This window comes from Sphaerodactylus townsendi, linkage group LG02 (assembly GCF_021028975.2).
Source record: "Sphaerodactylus townsendi isolate TG3544 linkage group LG02, MPM_Stown_v2.3, whole genome shotgun sequence".
NCBI classification, from domain to species: Eukaryota; Metazoa; Chordata; class Lepidosauria; order Squamata; family Sphaerodactylidae; genus Sphaerodactylus; species Sphaerodactylus townsendi.
The window spans coordinates 60,716,826-60,732,034 of NC_059426.1; the positions used below are offsets into that span (position 1 = coordinate 60,716,826).

At 44.1% G+C, this 15,209-nt stretch overlaps 1 protein-coding gene across 1 annotated transcript in view; it reads right to left on the bottom strand.

Moving 5' to 3' along the window:
* Positions 1 to 15,209, bottom strand: part of PTPN4 (protein tyrosine phosphatase non-receptor type 4) — a 150,197-nt gene that overhangs the window by 96,468 nt on the left and 38,520 nt on the right. Inside the window, exons 2-3 of the mRNA XM_048484509.1 lie at positions 12,044 to 12,198; positions 504 to 611 (exon numbers count right to left, since the gene is read on the bottom strand). Coding sequence (XP_048340466.1) covers positions 504 to 611; positions 12,044 to 12,181 — 246 coding nt within the window. The 5' untranslated portion in view covers positions 12,182 to 12,198. The remainder of the gene's footprint in view (positions 1 to 503; positions 612 to 12,043; positions 12,199 to 15,209) is intronic.

Here is a 15,209-nt window from a genome sequence, read left to right on the forward strand (position 1 = left end):
ACCTAACCTATTTTATTTCTCGCACTCTCATAAACATATACTATATCTACATTTGAATGTCAAGCTTCACTTTTCTACCTTCAGTGAGAAATACTGCTTCTATTTTAACATGATCTATCTGTGAATATGTGTTACAAGCACTACCAAAGGGTACAAACTTTGCTTAGTAGTACTTCTATTGTAAAGTTCCTGATTGGGGGGGGGGGGGGTTATATACTACCAGAAAAAAGTCAGCATGCTCCAACTTTTGAAAAAGTATTTCCCAGACTATTTTACAGGTAAAAACTGAAAAAACAGCATCAGATATCAAGGATTATCTTTAAATGTTCAGAATGCAGCTTCTCTAACAACTTTATTCTCCAGCTTCCCATCAATCAACTCCATGCTCTCAAAACAAAAACAAAATACCTGGATCAAGTAGCCTACCTGATCAGCAAAACTTAACCTCAAACTACAGAAGAGTAATAAATAATCAATTTATTTGGAAGAAATATTCAACTTACCGGGTTGTCAGTAGAATCATCAGCCAATTGTAAACCAAAATAGTCTCTCTCGGTCAGATCAAGATGCTTGAAAACTACGTCCAACAGGACTTGCCCCTGATCATGTTTCTGCAGGAAAAAGGGTCCATGAATGAAAATGGGTCACAATGAAGTCAGCATTTCAAAGTATCACTGAAGAAGACTGCCTTGTCACTTTTTTCCCTTCCCAAGCCAATAAAATGAGAAGAGACTAAAGAAATTGGGTACCAACACTACTTTCTGAGAAAACCTTACTCCTTTCAACCATGCATATAATCAGCTGTTCAAGGCCCATCCACCCCGGGGAGAGGGGAGGAGGGGGAAAGGGGAAAGGAAATACTTGCTCCTACTTCAACTCACCCTCAAGTTTAATAATTGCCAGTGGTTTCCTTCTCTCTGAGATCAAAATAAAGTTTCTCCATACTATGTAAACAGGGCTATTCCAGCTCCTGGACTATATAATCTATCTATAATTGTACTCAGGAAGAATGGCTACTTTGTAAACTGACATTAAACCAAACAAAAATGAGCATGTTGTTACAAAATATAATGAGAATATTTATAAGAACAAATGCAGATTTTCCAGATCTTTGTCTCCAAATCTTTGTTTTTTTTCAAGCAGAGAATTTAACACAATCTGCCTTGCCCTTCTGGGGAAGTTGTAGGTCATTTACATGCTTGTGATCTCCTTCACATGTAACATACATTAGCTTTTGATTCTTTGCAGACTCTCCCTGCAGCTTTTTAAACTTGTGAAAGTACAACTTTTTATCTCTCTTTACAAGGATAGCAAAGGACAGAAGTGTGTGTCCAGCTTTCTTCAAGTTTTCCTGGACGTCCCCGCCTTCTCCACACATCCACCCACACAGCAGCAGTTCCAGAGCTGCTTATTTTATTTTAGACATGTAGGTCTATTACAAGAGCGACAGACCACATAAAACCCGTTTTTAAAAAGGAGGCAAGCAATCTCCCCAAACAGAGGTTTCAGAAACAACAAGGAAGGGGGGGAGGGCAAAATGGAGGCTCAGTTTGGCTGTCCCTACACTTTGGAGACTAATCAGAAAAATGCAAGAAAATTCCACTGCGAAACAAACATTCATAGGGCAAGTGCTGCATGCATAAATAGCTGTAAACTAATACAGTAAGAAGCCAAGACCTAACAAAATGCAAGACAACTCAAGTGTGAGGTTCTGAGAACAAAGAGTAAAAATAATTAACTGAAACTTTAATAACCGCAGCATCTGAAAGGAAGCATATTTATTACATCCCTTAATAATTCTGAGGTTAAAAGGCCATATATATATACAGTTTTGTATTTGGTCATTGACCATAAATAAAGACAGACAGACAGACAGACAGACAGACAGACAGACAGACAGACAGACAGACAGACAGACAACCTACCTACCTACCTACCTACCTACCTACCTACCTACATTTTCAGCTATTCACAGTCATGAAAACGACCCATTGGATACTCACCGTGAAGGGGTCTTCTCTTGGGTGGTGGAAGCCATCTAGTGGGGTTTTCTCTCTCGACCAATAGGTAGGCAGGAAAAGATTCTTGGTCCCGCCCTGTCGTCTGTTGCCGCCAATTTGCCCCAGTATCTGACCAGCCGAGTAGCTTCACACGACAACAGAACATAGTCCAAAGCCGGACACTTAAAGTTCAACATGGGGAAGGGACCAAGTAAACAATAACAATAACACAAACAAGAAACAGTAAACATGAGCAGGCTCCAATGACTAACAGAACAACTCTGGCCCGGAGCACGATGTCGGAAAGGAATGAACAGGAAGGGCCAAGATGGCTTCCACCACCCAAGAGAAGACCCCTTTACGGTGAGTATCCAATGGGTCGTTCTCTTGGATGGTTTCAGCCATCTTGTGGGGACTCCCCAAGCAGTAACCCAATAGGGTGGGTTCAGTTAATCTCCGACAACGTGCTCCAGGACTCTTCTCCCGAAAGACGCCTGCAGGGCATCCAGGGAGGTCAACCTGTAATGTCTTACAAAAGACGAAGCAGAGGCCCAAGTGGCCGCCCTACAGATCTGCTCCAGAGGAACATGCTTATACAGAGCCGCAGTAGCGGTTGTGCTCCTCGTAGAATGAGCAGTAATCCCAAGAGGGATGGGAAGCTGATTGGCCTTATGCGCCTCAATGATGCAAGCTCTGATGTTCGAACTAACAGCTGCTGAGGACATAGGCTCCCCAAGTCTAGGTGGAGCTACGTTGACAAATAAGGTTTCTGACTTTCTCAACTGCTCAGTGCGTATAATAAACGCCTTGAGTGAACGTCTAACGTCCAAGCAGTGCCAGAGCCTCTCCCTAGGATGGGAGGGTCTGGGGCAAAAATTTGGCAGAACCACCTCCTGGGTCAAATGGAAATGTGACGCGACCTTGGGTCTGAAGGAGGGGTCAAGTTTAAGGACAACCCTGTCTGGAAAAAATAGACACAGATTCGGATTAACTGAAAGGGCCCTGATCTCAGACACCCGCCTGGCCGATGTTATGGCCACCAAGAAGAGGAGCTTCATCCTATGCCATCGCAGGTGTATAGACTGGACTGGCTCGAACAGGGACTTAGTGAGCGCATCCAGAACTGCATGCAGCCTCCAGGACGGGAAGCGATGAACTACTGGCCCAGAGCTGCAGAACTCCCTTCAGGAATTTTAGAGTATTTGGGTGCCTGGTTACAGGTAGACCGTCCAGCAGTGGGAGGACCGTAGCCAATGCCGCCAGCTGCCTACGAAGGGTGGCACTACGCAGACCGTTTGCGAAGCCTTCCTGTAAAAAGCTAAGGACAGAAGCCACTGAAGGCGACTCTGGATCTACGCCCTTCCTGTTGCACCATCTAGCGAACGCCTTCCAGGAGGAGTTATAGATCGCAATGGTGGACTTGCGCCTGGCCGCAACGATGGTCTCGATGACGGCGGTGGAGTAGCCTTTCCTTCTCAATCTCCGCCGCTCAAGAGCCAGGCGGTCAGCCTGAACCATCCTGGATCTTGGTGGAACAGGGGCCCCTAAGACAGCAAGTCGGGTGTTATGGGCAGCTGACAGCGGCTGGGCGATGGCAAGTTGTTGTAGAACTGAGTACCAGGACCTCCTGGGCCAGTCTGGCGCTACCAAGATGACCTCCCTCCCTCTGTCTGCACCCTCCGGAGCAGCCCGATGTAATAGAGGTAGAGGTGGAAAGGCATAAAGTAGACCCCCTGGCCAGGGAGCTGTCAGGAGCCGTCGGTAGCCCTCGCGCTGGGATGGTAAGAACCGTGTCATGAAGCAATTAATCCATCTGCTGGCGTTGCGAGAGGCAAAGAGATCGATCACCGGTTCTCCGAACTTGGCCACAATCTCTTGAAATACTTCCGGCTTCAGCTTCCATTCGGCATTGGAGAGCTTGGTCCGGCTGAGCCAATCCGCCTCCACATTCAGACATCCTCTCACATGCTCCGCTCTCAGCGACGCAAGATTGGTCTCGGCCCACAAAAGGATTGGGAATGCTTCCTTGTGTAACTGTAGGGATCGTAATCCCCCTTGATGGTTCAGGTAGCATTTGGCCGATATGTTGTCCGTGTGGACGACCACGTGTCAGCGGAGGAGTAGACGTCTGAAGGATTTTAACGCTAAAAAGATTGCTTTGACTTCCAGCACATTGATGGGTAGCTGGGACTGAGCTGCTGACCAGGTCCCCTGAGCCAGGTGTTGATTCAGTTTGGCTCCCCATCCCGACAGGCTGGCGTCTGAGAATATGTGAAGCACGTTCTGGGGCGCAAATACCTTCCCTTTGGTGAGATTGGACTTGACAGTCCACCATAGGAGACTGTGCCGCACCGCGGGTGGCAAGGACAGGGAGCGATGTTTTCTGTGAATGATCTGAATGGCAAAGGGTCTCAGAAAGGCTTGCAGCGGCCGCGCGTGGGCCCTTGCCCATTGGATTAAGTCTATAGTGGACAAGAGTAGACCCAACAAACTCGCTAGCTGCATCAGGGAGCTGGCCCTCTCTGCTATGACCTTGCGACAGGCCTCCTGGATTTTTGTAACCTTGTTGTGAGGCACAAACAGGGTGCAGGACGTAGTGTTGATTAGAGCCCCCAGGTGTTCCATCTGTTGAGAGGGGAGTGTTGAGCTCTTCTGCAAATTTACCAGGAACCCGTGTTCCGAAAGTGTCCTCTGGACAATCGTGACATCCCTGAGGGCCTGGGTTCGAGACCTGGACCTGATAAGCAGGTCGTCCAGGTAAGGGTATATATGAATGCCCTTGCTGCGTAGGAGGGCTATCGGGGCTACCAAAACTTTGGTAAAAACTCTGGGAGCTGTGGCTAACCCGAACGGGAGAGCGACATACTGGAAATGACGGTCTCCCAGAGCAAATCTGAGGAAGCGAAAGTGCGCTTGATTGATTGGGATGTGCAGGTACGCTTCCTTCAGATCTAAGGACGTGAGATAGTCGTCCTGTTGAATTGCTGCCACCGTGGACCTGAGAGATTCCATCCTGAAGCGGAATTTCCGCAGGTGCCTGTTGAGGTGCCGAAGGTTGAGAATGGCTCTGGTGTCCCCGTTCTTTTTGGGGACCGTAAAGAAGTGGGAATAAATTCCCTGGCCGCGTTGGTTCATTGGCACCGGTTCTATCGCCTGGATGGACAGTAGGTGCACGATGGCAGCATTCAACCTGTCCCTCTTCTCTGGTTGGGATCCTATGGGAGAGGGAATGAATTTGTCTTTGGGCCAGAAAAGGAACTCTAAGGAGTAGCCTGAAGAAACTATCTCCTGAATCCAGCGGTAGGCATGGGGGAGCACCCACAGGTGCTGGAAGTGACGTAGCTGCCCGCCGACCGGGATAGCTAAAGAGTCAGGCCTTGTTGTTGGGATTGGGTTCAGATCTGAAGGGTTTTCCCGACTTGCCCTGACCTTTAAAGTCCTGTTGTCTACGAAAGGAATTGTGTCCCTGACAGCCGGTCTTTTTGTTGTCCCTCTGAGGGTGATATGCGGACCGAAAGGAGCGAAAGGAAGGCCTAGGTGTGAACCTAGGTTTGTCAGATGTAACTGACCTAGGCATGGTCTTTTTGTTGTCTTTTGTTTCCACTAATATTTTGTCTAGCTGTGTTCCGAATAGAATTCCCCCTTGGAAATCGTAGCTGGCCACTACCGTTTTTGACAGATTGTCTGCTTGCCACAGTTTTAACCACAGCAACCGCCGAGCTACGGATGCAGAAGCCATGATGCGCGATGTTGTTAAAAAAGCATCTAAGGAGGCATCTGCTAAGAAGGAGACAGCCATCATCACTCTCTCCACCCCCTCCCTGATGCCCTGATCCTGGGGAGGAATGATGGACAAAAGACGTTGTAGCCACACGATGGTGGCCCTGGAGACTGTGGCTGCAGGAGCCAGTATTCTAGCCGCCATGGTCGCCCCTTCGTGCACTCTGCGCATGCTGGCGTCGGCCTTTCTATCCATGGCATCCTTTAAGTTGCCTTCCCCGTCTTGACAGACCAAACCCCCGGAGTGCAGGGCAGAAACTGGGCCGTCTACGATAGGGGTCCTAATTAAGTTGTGGAGGTGCTCTGGGGCCAGATATAATTTTTTTTTTGAAAATTTGAGGGAACCCCCTATTTGCCACTGGGCTGATCCATTCTTTTTTAAATTTTCTTTCGAATGACTCGGGAAGTGGAAAAAACTGCACACTTTCCTCTTCAGCGAAGATGGCAGTAAGCCGTTTAGGGACGCCCTTGATCGGCTTAGAGGGCTTGGTAGCATTGGGGTCTTCAGCTTCTGCTGAATCATGAAGATCCAAAGCTGAAATAGTTTTTGCTAGTAAGATTGCCAGTTGTTCTGACTTGAACAGGCGATGTGTTTGTTCTGTGACTTGGGGAACTTGGGTGTCTGGATCAGAGAAATGGTCTGAATCTGGATCCAGTTCACCCTCACTGACATCACTAATGTCAGAGTCCAAAATGCTGGGGCGCCAGCGTGACACCTCCCTGCCTGGCCTGGGTGACCTAGAGCGGGCTTGAACCCTGCGATGCCTTTCACTAAGGCCAATGGAACTGAGGCGGTGATCAACCTCCTCTCCAATGGAGGAGCGCATTAATTCCACCAACTGGTGGGGGGAAAAGAGGCTCCAATCCGCCGGAATGTCGCCCGCCCTAGTTGGGACCGGAGGGAGCGAAGACTCTTGCCTGACCAACGACGAGTTCGTGGTGCGCTCAGGGTTCCGTTGCCGCTGCGGAGGCGGTGCAGGTAGGGCGGGGCGGGGCAGCGTGGGGCCTTGCAGACCTCCGTTTGCGCCCGGGGCCTGTTCCAGAGGCCTGTTATTGCGGCCGCGGTTCTCCCTTGGCGCCTCCCGGCGACCGGAGCAAGGATCGGCTGAGGCAGCGCGGCGCCCGTTGCGGCCGCGCGGAGAGCGAGAAGCGCTCCTGCGTCTTCCCCTGCGATCCGCCGCGATCTCCCTCTCCTCCGACTCAGCCCAGCCACTACGTGGGGGCGAGCGGAGGGCTGGGGCGGAGGCCCTGGTATTTTCTGCAGCCGACCTGCAGAAGGACTCCCTCTCCGGGGAAAATGGTGCCATCGCCATTGCTGAGGTGAATTTTGGCGCGCAGTTCTCGATCACACCGTTGGTCCCAGGGAAGGGAGGGGAGGGGAGGTGTGGGGGAAGAGATAAGGATCACAAACAAGGGAAATCACAATAAAGACAAAAACACACACTGAGGTAAAGTTAGGAAGATTAAGCACGGAGCCTGACGAAGCTGCTGCACTACCTACGAGGCAGGAAAAGATACTGGAGCAAATTGGCGGCAACAGACGACAGGGCGGGACCAAGAATCTTTTCCTGCCTACCTATTGGTCGAGAGAGAAAACCCCACAAGATGGCTGAAACCATCCAAGAGAAAAGGGAAACTTCAGTTTCTAATAGGAACAGAAGGAAACATACTCTTCCAAAAGATTTTAACCCATTTCTTCAGCAATAACTTTTTTAAAAAATTCTAATTAAACCTGCCTTGTTTGGATGATCATCTTGGTACAGTCCAAGAATTTAAAGAGTTTGTCCACTTCTACTGTATTACAATGCAGCCTTGTAGTCACAAGAATGCCTAACAAGTCAGCCTCTTTAAAGTATCTCTTCCTCTGACACTTCATAAGTTTGTTTCTTAACTACACCTTTTTGTCTTCTTCACACACTCCAGACACTGTGCCTCCTTTCACACTAGCTTGCCTGATCTGGCTTCCTAGCCAAGTTACGCAGAACTTTCTTTCTCTGCACAGTGTCTAAGATCAAAACCATTTTACATGAAAGAGTGATTACACAATAAGTTTCCCTTTCTCATCCTTCCTCTGTATTCTACAGCTCCGACATACACACCTTCCTACATTTGTTTTCCACAACTCCCTCTGGTAGGGTATAATCTCCATTAATACAGCCTGTTGATTACAACAGTGCAGAGGTGGCAAAGCCTACTGATGTTCTGAGTCACTATTTTATAGAGCTCTAGGAGACACACATCTACCATACAGAAATACTAACATTGTACTTACTGTATCACAGCTAATTATCCAAATTAATCAGCACATTGTAAAACACAATATTAGAATCTAATTTTTTTAATTGCACTCCATTTTTTTTAAAAAAAATCATTTTATTGCTTTTTTTACAACTATAACAAAACTAACATAGGAGGGGAAAAACAAAGGTGATCCAGCCACCCTATTCTACTTACACATAAACAACATGGACTACATATAACTAATTGACTTTCTGGCCATACCCTGCTGTCAATCTTAACCATAACATTTTTTCATTGTTTATTAAACCTCAAGCCCAACATAGGTTCCTCTTTTCTAAAACCTTTTCTAATATTATTTGGGGGGGGGGGGGAAGAGTACATTCAAAAAGAAAAAAATAATCATTTAAATGTCTCAAGTATAATCAATGAGACAAAATGAACTGAATTCAGAGGGTAGCATCTGATTAAATAAGGCAAATAATTTTTCCTCCAGCACAAGGAGTCTTCTGCTGATGAAAGATGATCCTTGTGCCAAAGAAAGTGGAAATGATCCATGGGATCTAATCCAAAATTTGTTCCAGTATATTCTACAGTGTACTCAAAGTTTAGCTTAATAGATTCTTTTTATCAGAGTTCTATTGCATTTTTAAAGCAATGGACAATTTCCCAGGTTCCCTAAAAGAATGCTGCCAACTTTGCAAAATGTTTTCGCATATATTACTTGCTTCATATATTGAAACAATACTGTGTTTCAAGTTTTTAAACACAGCACATACTTAAACAATATTCATCAAATGTGTTTCATTTCACACATATTAGTTTCATCAATTTAAGTTTTAACACTTAATTTATTGTTAGAAAAGTACAAAGAGTTATTACCGACACTGACCAACAGAAGTCTGAATTATCTAATGTTTAAATTTTATACATCTTTATGCAAGTGATTATTTCCCTGTCAAATGGCTGTTCTGATTGTTCCAGTTCCATACCTCCAAATTATCCTTACAATAACAACCCTAAGAGGTAAAATTAAGTAGATGGAGTGAGTGGCTGGCCCAAGATCACCCACAAAGTTTCTTTGACAGAGTGATTATTCTAATCTGGTTCTCCCAGTTCCTATTCCAGGGCTTCTAACCACTACACTAACAGAAGTGCAATTTACTTATACAATTGTTACACACATTAATGTGTGAAAACAATAAACAGGTATCATTTTGCATCATATTGCCACACAACCACCATCATGTATATTAATGTTAGCTTTAGATAAAGAACTGCTCCAAAGAATACTGAGCAGTAGCAGTGGAGATGGAATGATCTCAGTGAGACCCACACAGGACTGCCAGGTAGGTACATGGTAGAAAATTTACCAGTCCCCTAAATTGACTGATATTCAAATTAGCATATCATACATTGATAAACAAAACTATGCTACATTAATATTACTGATTAAATAAACATCTCCAATTTTTTGTTCCAGTGTCCAAAAGCCTTTGAACTGAAATAATTTATTCAGAGAAAAAATTAATTAAAACATACAATGTTAAATAGATGTCCATATGTGTATATCTGGCAATACAGACTTATAATATGCTTCCTAGGGGTAGTCACTGTAAAATGTTATTTACAATACTGTCTCAACTAGATAACTAGATAATACTATAAATGTAGCTTTATGACAATAAATTTTAGAAACCAACATTTTTCTTCAGAAGAAATATACAGGTCTGGATCCAACAATTCTCTTTTTGCAAAGGAAAAATTCTCACTTGAAAGAAGAAAACAGTGGATCCAGACGACAGTAGTAGTCTATGCTACTAATTTATGATGTATCACTTGAAGGAAAGGAGGGAGTAGCTGGGATTAGCTGACAATTGATAGATAAGGAAACATCTTTCAGAAGGATCTTCTTAACCACAGCCCACAGTGCAGGATAGCAATCAGAAATTTGTTTCTGTAACCACAATTCTTGAAATGATTTCTTAAATTTTGGCATCAGCTCACTGTCATTTTGTAGCTCAATTAGTTATTCCTATACTACCCACCTTCCTCAGTATCAGAAAATGGACTTTTCGCCTAATCTGGAATTTCCGCTAAAATAAGACCCCCAAATTGCTCAGACATATATTCATGAAGCATATAAAAACAGTCACAAAACTCAAAGCATGAAGCAGCAAACATTCAAAATCTTCAACAGTCTCAAGGCAGAGTTCCAAGTATAGTCGATCATTGAGAGCTTAGGCTTCAATTTTATTCACTGCAGTAATGGTAGTGCTTAATGGCTTCTGCAAGTGATCACTGATGGTTTTTTTCAACCAGAAGTTGACAATGAATGACACAATGAATGGTAAAGATATTGGACACTTCTTTTTTCAAGAAAGGAACGATAGGAAAAAGTCATTGATGGTGTTCCATCAGTTGCAGAAGCAAGAATGTTAGTAAGTGGAATTTCCTGGTCTTTGGAGAAGTGCTCAACAACCAAAAATATTCTGTACAACAATTTATTGGATTTAAAGAAATCGACTCCAGTTTGCTAAAAGTGGTGGTTTAAATCTCCTAATAAGTGACTTTAAGCCAGACATTGGGAAATTGGCATCACTTTATCAAGCCCACCAATCACAGTAAGAATTTACTGGACAGTGAAATAGTTACTAAATGTGGTTTCTAAGATACTTGCTATATGACTATCAGACTTTGAAAAGCTGGTATCAACGGATCAAGTTCATCAATTTTACTGATTAAATTAAGCTAAAAGTTTTAACTGGATTATTAATAAATATGTAATTAATTGTTACTGTTCTGAATTTTATTGTTATTTTCTTCCTTAGTACATCATGCAAACCACTGTTCCGAATAATGCTTTTAATAGATAAGGGTAAAATAAGGGGCACTGAGTTCATAGAACCAAGGGGTTAATAGCCCAAATACATATGGCAACCATAGTACTAATCTTTGATGCCCTCTGCCAAATTCTTCATTGTGACCTTTGCAGAAAGTAAAAACCAGTTTATACACTTTTAATTCTTAATTCTATACAACCGATCACTAGTGCCCAAAGCATTCATAAAATTTCCACATATCCTAGAGAGGAACAATACAGCAAGGCAGATTAACATTATTATTATTTCAATATTAAACTGCAGGCAGTATCTTGTCAAATGCCTCCTAACATTCAAGGCCACAGTTCACACTTGGTCACAAACCTACAGAAGATCCAAATACTACTGAAGAGTAAATATTAGGCTGTTTCCGTATGGGCGGAATACAGTGTCTCAGGGACACTAAAAACAGCGTCCCTGCGGAGGGGTTCGCACGGCCGCAGCCACTGCATCGCAACCCCCGAGCGGCGCGAAGCCGCTGTTTCCAAACCTCGCGAACGGCAGCGGCTGGAAGGCGCCATTTCCCCCCCTTTCCCGAACGCCTTACCATCCTTCCAACCTTCCGGCGCGTCGCCCAGGCCAGGGGACACGCCCCCTGCCCTGCAGGGCAGGAAGTAATCCCCTGGCCTGGGCGATGCACGAAGTCCCGGAGGGATGGTAAGGTGATGGCGACAACTTGCCAACCTCTGCACAGGCATGCGCCGTCTTTACCCTACTGGGACCGTTAAGGTCTTGGCTTGGTCCATAGAAATCGGGAAATGGCCTTAGTTATCAATACACCATGTTGCTTCACACTTTCCTTCCAGGAGTATAAATCACACATTGAAGCTTTTATTTACATATTTTAGCAATCTCCGTTTTGGAAAACGTTACTTTCATTGCAAGTATAAGGTTGAGGAACCTCATGAGAGAAAACTGCAGGACAAAATCCATCTTTGAGAAGTGGATTTCAAGCAGGAGGGGCAGACAATCAATCTTAGGATTAGCTGCCTGTAAAGCCACCCATTTATTATAAATGAACTGTGGTTATCTAAACTGAAGGGAAAACATGATGTTCGTTAGCTAATCTGAAATACGTAATATTAAAAGCATGTTAATCTGACCACATGCAAGAGAGCACATTTTTTACAATGTTGTACTTACATTAACTCTGAATGCTTGTACAGTGTTATCCAGGAGAAGAATATTGCAGACCACCTCTGTATGCTGTCTATCTCGTGCCAGCTCAGATGCTCGTACATTGTAGGTTCTGCCAGCAGGCAATCGGAAACGTGCGGTCATTACTGTCCACACAGCGTCTTAAAGGAGAAATGGACAAAGACTATTATAGTCTGTAACTGCAAGAACTCACCGGTTGGATTTCACACAAAAAAAGCCAGCACACAAATATAAAACATATTCCATTGAATGCTATATATTCTAACAAGTTTCCTTACAAGCTGAAACAAATGTTACAAAACTTCCAATATCCTTAGCAAGATTCTGGATTTTGGTACTACTTTATTTCTTAAACAAAAGGTGCTAAAATTTAAGATCTCGCAGACAACCACAATTACATACACTTGTTCACTAAGGCTGAAATCTTATGCATGCTTATCGGCACATAAGCTCTCTTAAGATATATTACAGCTAACTTCCAAGAATTGTGTTGTGGGTCAAGTAGGAGTATTTTAAAGGGTAGCAGGTCAGGACTGTATTTATTTAATTTATTTATAATTACACCCCACCTTAGTCTAGTGTCTCTAGGTGACTTATGAAAAGTTAAGAAACAAAACCAAAATTAAAAAGAACATCAAAAATTAATAAAACAATTAAGACAACAATAACAATCACATTAAAAGAATCCCACCCTCATACTCATAGACTAGCAGCTGCAGAGGGGGTTTCCAGAAAGGCTAACTAAATGGTTGGGCAGAGGATCTTAGCCATGAGCCTAATCTGATGCTAATTTTGTAAAATAGATGTGTCACATGAAAAAGGTAGGCAAAATTAAAATGAAGCACGAGACATCAAGCAATTTCTGAAAAAAATATGAATATGGAGCAGCCCCATCAAGGGGGTGGGTGGATGAATCCTCTTCCAGAGCTGGTGCACCCTTGCAACGGCATGGGTGCACCCTGCCAGGACAAGTGGTAAATGCGCTGGTGGGGGGATTACTCCACCAGGTGGGTGCCGTGCAACTCCACGGGGCCCGGCCCAGAAGCTGATGCCCTTGCCTGGGCCCACCAGCACAAAAAGCTATGCTGGTGTAGCCAGAGACATTCTGAGAGGGAAGGCCAGGGGAAGGAGCTGACATTAGTCAGCCTCCTCCCAGCCTTTGGCTGCCGTAACCAAGGCTACCTTTGGGTGGCGTAAGCCCATAGAGCCCAATGGAGGGCTTCTTGGCAGTGGGGGGGCTTTTTTTGTTTTGTCAAGAAGCCCTTTGGGAGGCAGAAGGCAGTACTAAGGTGGCACTGCGACCCACCACTCCAGGTTCTGGATTGGGCTGTAAGACTTGCTTTGTCCATTGCAGAATATAATTTCTGTCTAAAATTGTTTCTACGTGGTAAGGTTTCCATGCTGCTACTTTAAAATAGGTATCTAACTGAACAAATGCCCAGTCTTGAGGAAAGTCAAGACAATATGCAACACTCATTTTCTTTGGCCCTTAAGTAGCACTTTTGCGACATTGTTTAAAAAATTTCTGCTTCAATACTTGAACACTGAAAAAATTATGTAGAAAAAAAATCCCACACTAGCACTGCATGTTCCTGGGATCACTGACATTGCCACAGAAAGTTTACTGAATATATTTTATGTTGAGTGTTACCGTATATACCGGCGTATAAGACGACTGGGCGTATAAGACGACCCCCCACTTTTCCAGTTAAAATATAGAGTACCACCCGCTTAGTACCATCCACTCGGTACCTGGCATATAAGACGACCCCAGACTTTACAGATGATTTCCCAGGGTTCAAAAGTAGTCTTATACGCCAGTATATACAGTACATACTCACTGAATTATTACCATATGTTTGGGCAACTCTTTTTTTAAAACTATACACCCCATCTTATCTCCTCACAGTCAAGGTGACTAACAGCAAAGGATGCCAAGACAGAATCATCATAAGCATCCATAACAAGTTTAAACCTATACACAATCAAAAATACACACAGTTGAAGACACAGTCAAAACAACTTAATGTTCACCAAATACCCTCTATAAATAAAACAGTGTTACACACTTCCTCAATTTAGCAAGTGAAGGCACCTGGCACATCGACTCTTGGCCATTCCAAAGGAAAAGATCTACCACGAAGAAAACCTGTGAACTGCTGCCAAATGGTCAATCCTATGTGAGGGTACCACTAAAAAAAGGCTGTCTGAGGAGCATAACTGACACACAGGAATTCACTGTGAGGTATGTACTGAGAGGTATTAAGGGCCCCAGGGCACAAAAGACTGAAGCACAGATTCTAAAATCTAGTTTTTAAGGACTTGCTGTAGATTCCACATATATGAAATTAAATAGAATAAATTAAAAGTGTACTTCGGTGGCAACCATGCCACTTGCATAACATGTGATATTGATCTGAGAGCTATAATTACTACTGTTAAGGAGTAAACACAGCCTACCTTGAGGGAGTAAGCTGTATCTACTTGGAATCAGTTGGATAAACAGTAGCTCAGATTATCCAGCAAGGTCTTCATAAAGCACAGGGTTAAGTGGCTTCATTTTTGCATTAAATCTTGGGTGGTTATTTTCTATACCACTGATCTTAAACTGCAGCACACAGCTAAGGAAAACTGCTGACCTTAAACTCATGAGCATCTTAAGGTAAGATGAAATAGAACACTACCTATAAGCAATCTGCAGGTATAAAACACTCTCATTAGAAGACATCCCACTATTCCTGGATACACCCTTTCCCATAGTTCCTAAAGGCATCTCTAGCTGGCCTTTCCACAGTGTCACTCTACAGGGAGCTAAAGACCTTGCAACATGTGAGTGAGGATACATTGGCCAAGACACAGTTTGGCACCAAATCTCCAGCAATCACATCTGAATTTCAAGCATGGCCTGGAATGACCTTCAAAGCCACGAGATAGATACACATGGCTATTAGAGTAGAAAGAAGTGGATCTGGACACATACTCGTGGCAGTCCTTTCACCAACAATTCCATTTCTGTTCCACTGGGTCTACATGTCTGGCTGGAACACTGTGTACCTCACAAGACTGATAAAGAGAACAAAAAAATCCTAGAGAAAGAAAACAGGAAAAACCCTCTGAATCTAGTCAAAGTAAGCCAGTTAGACCTTCTTGC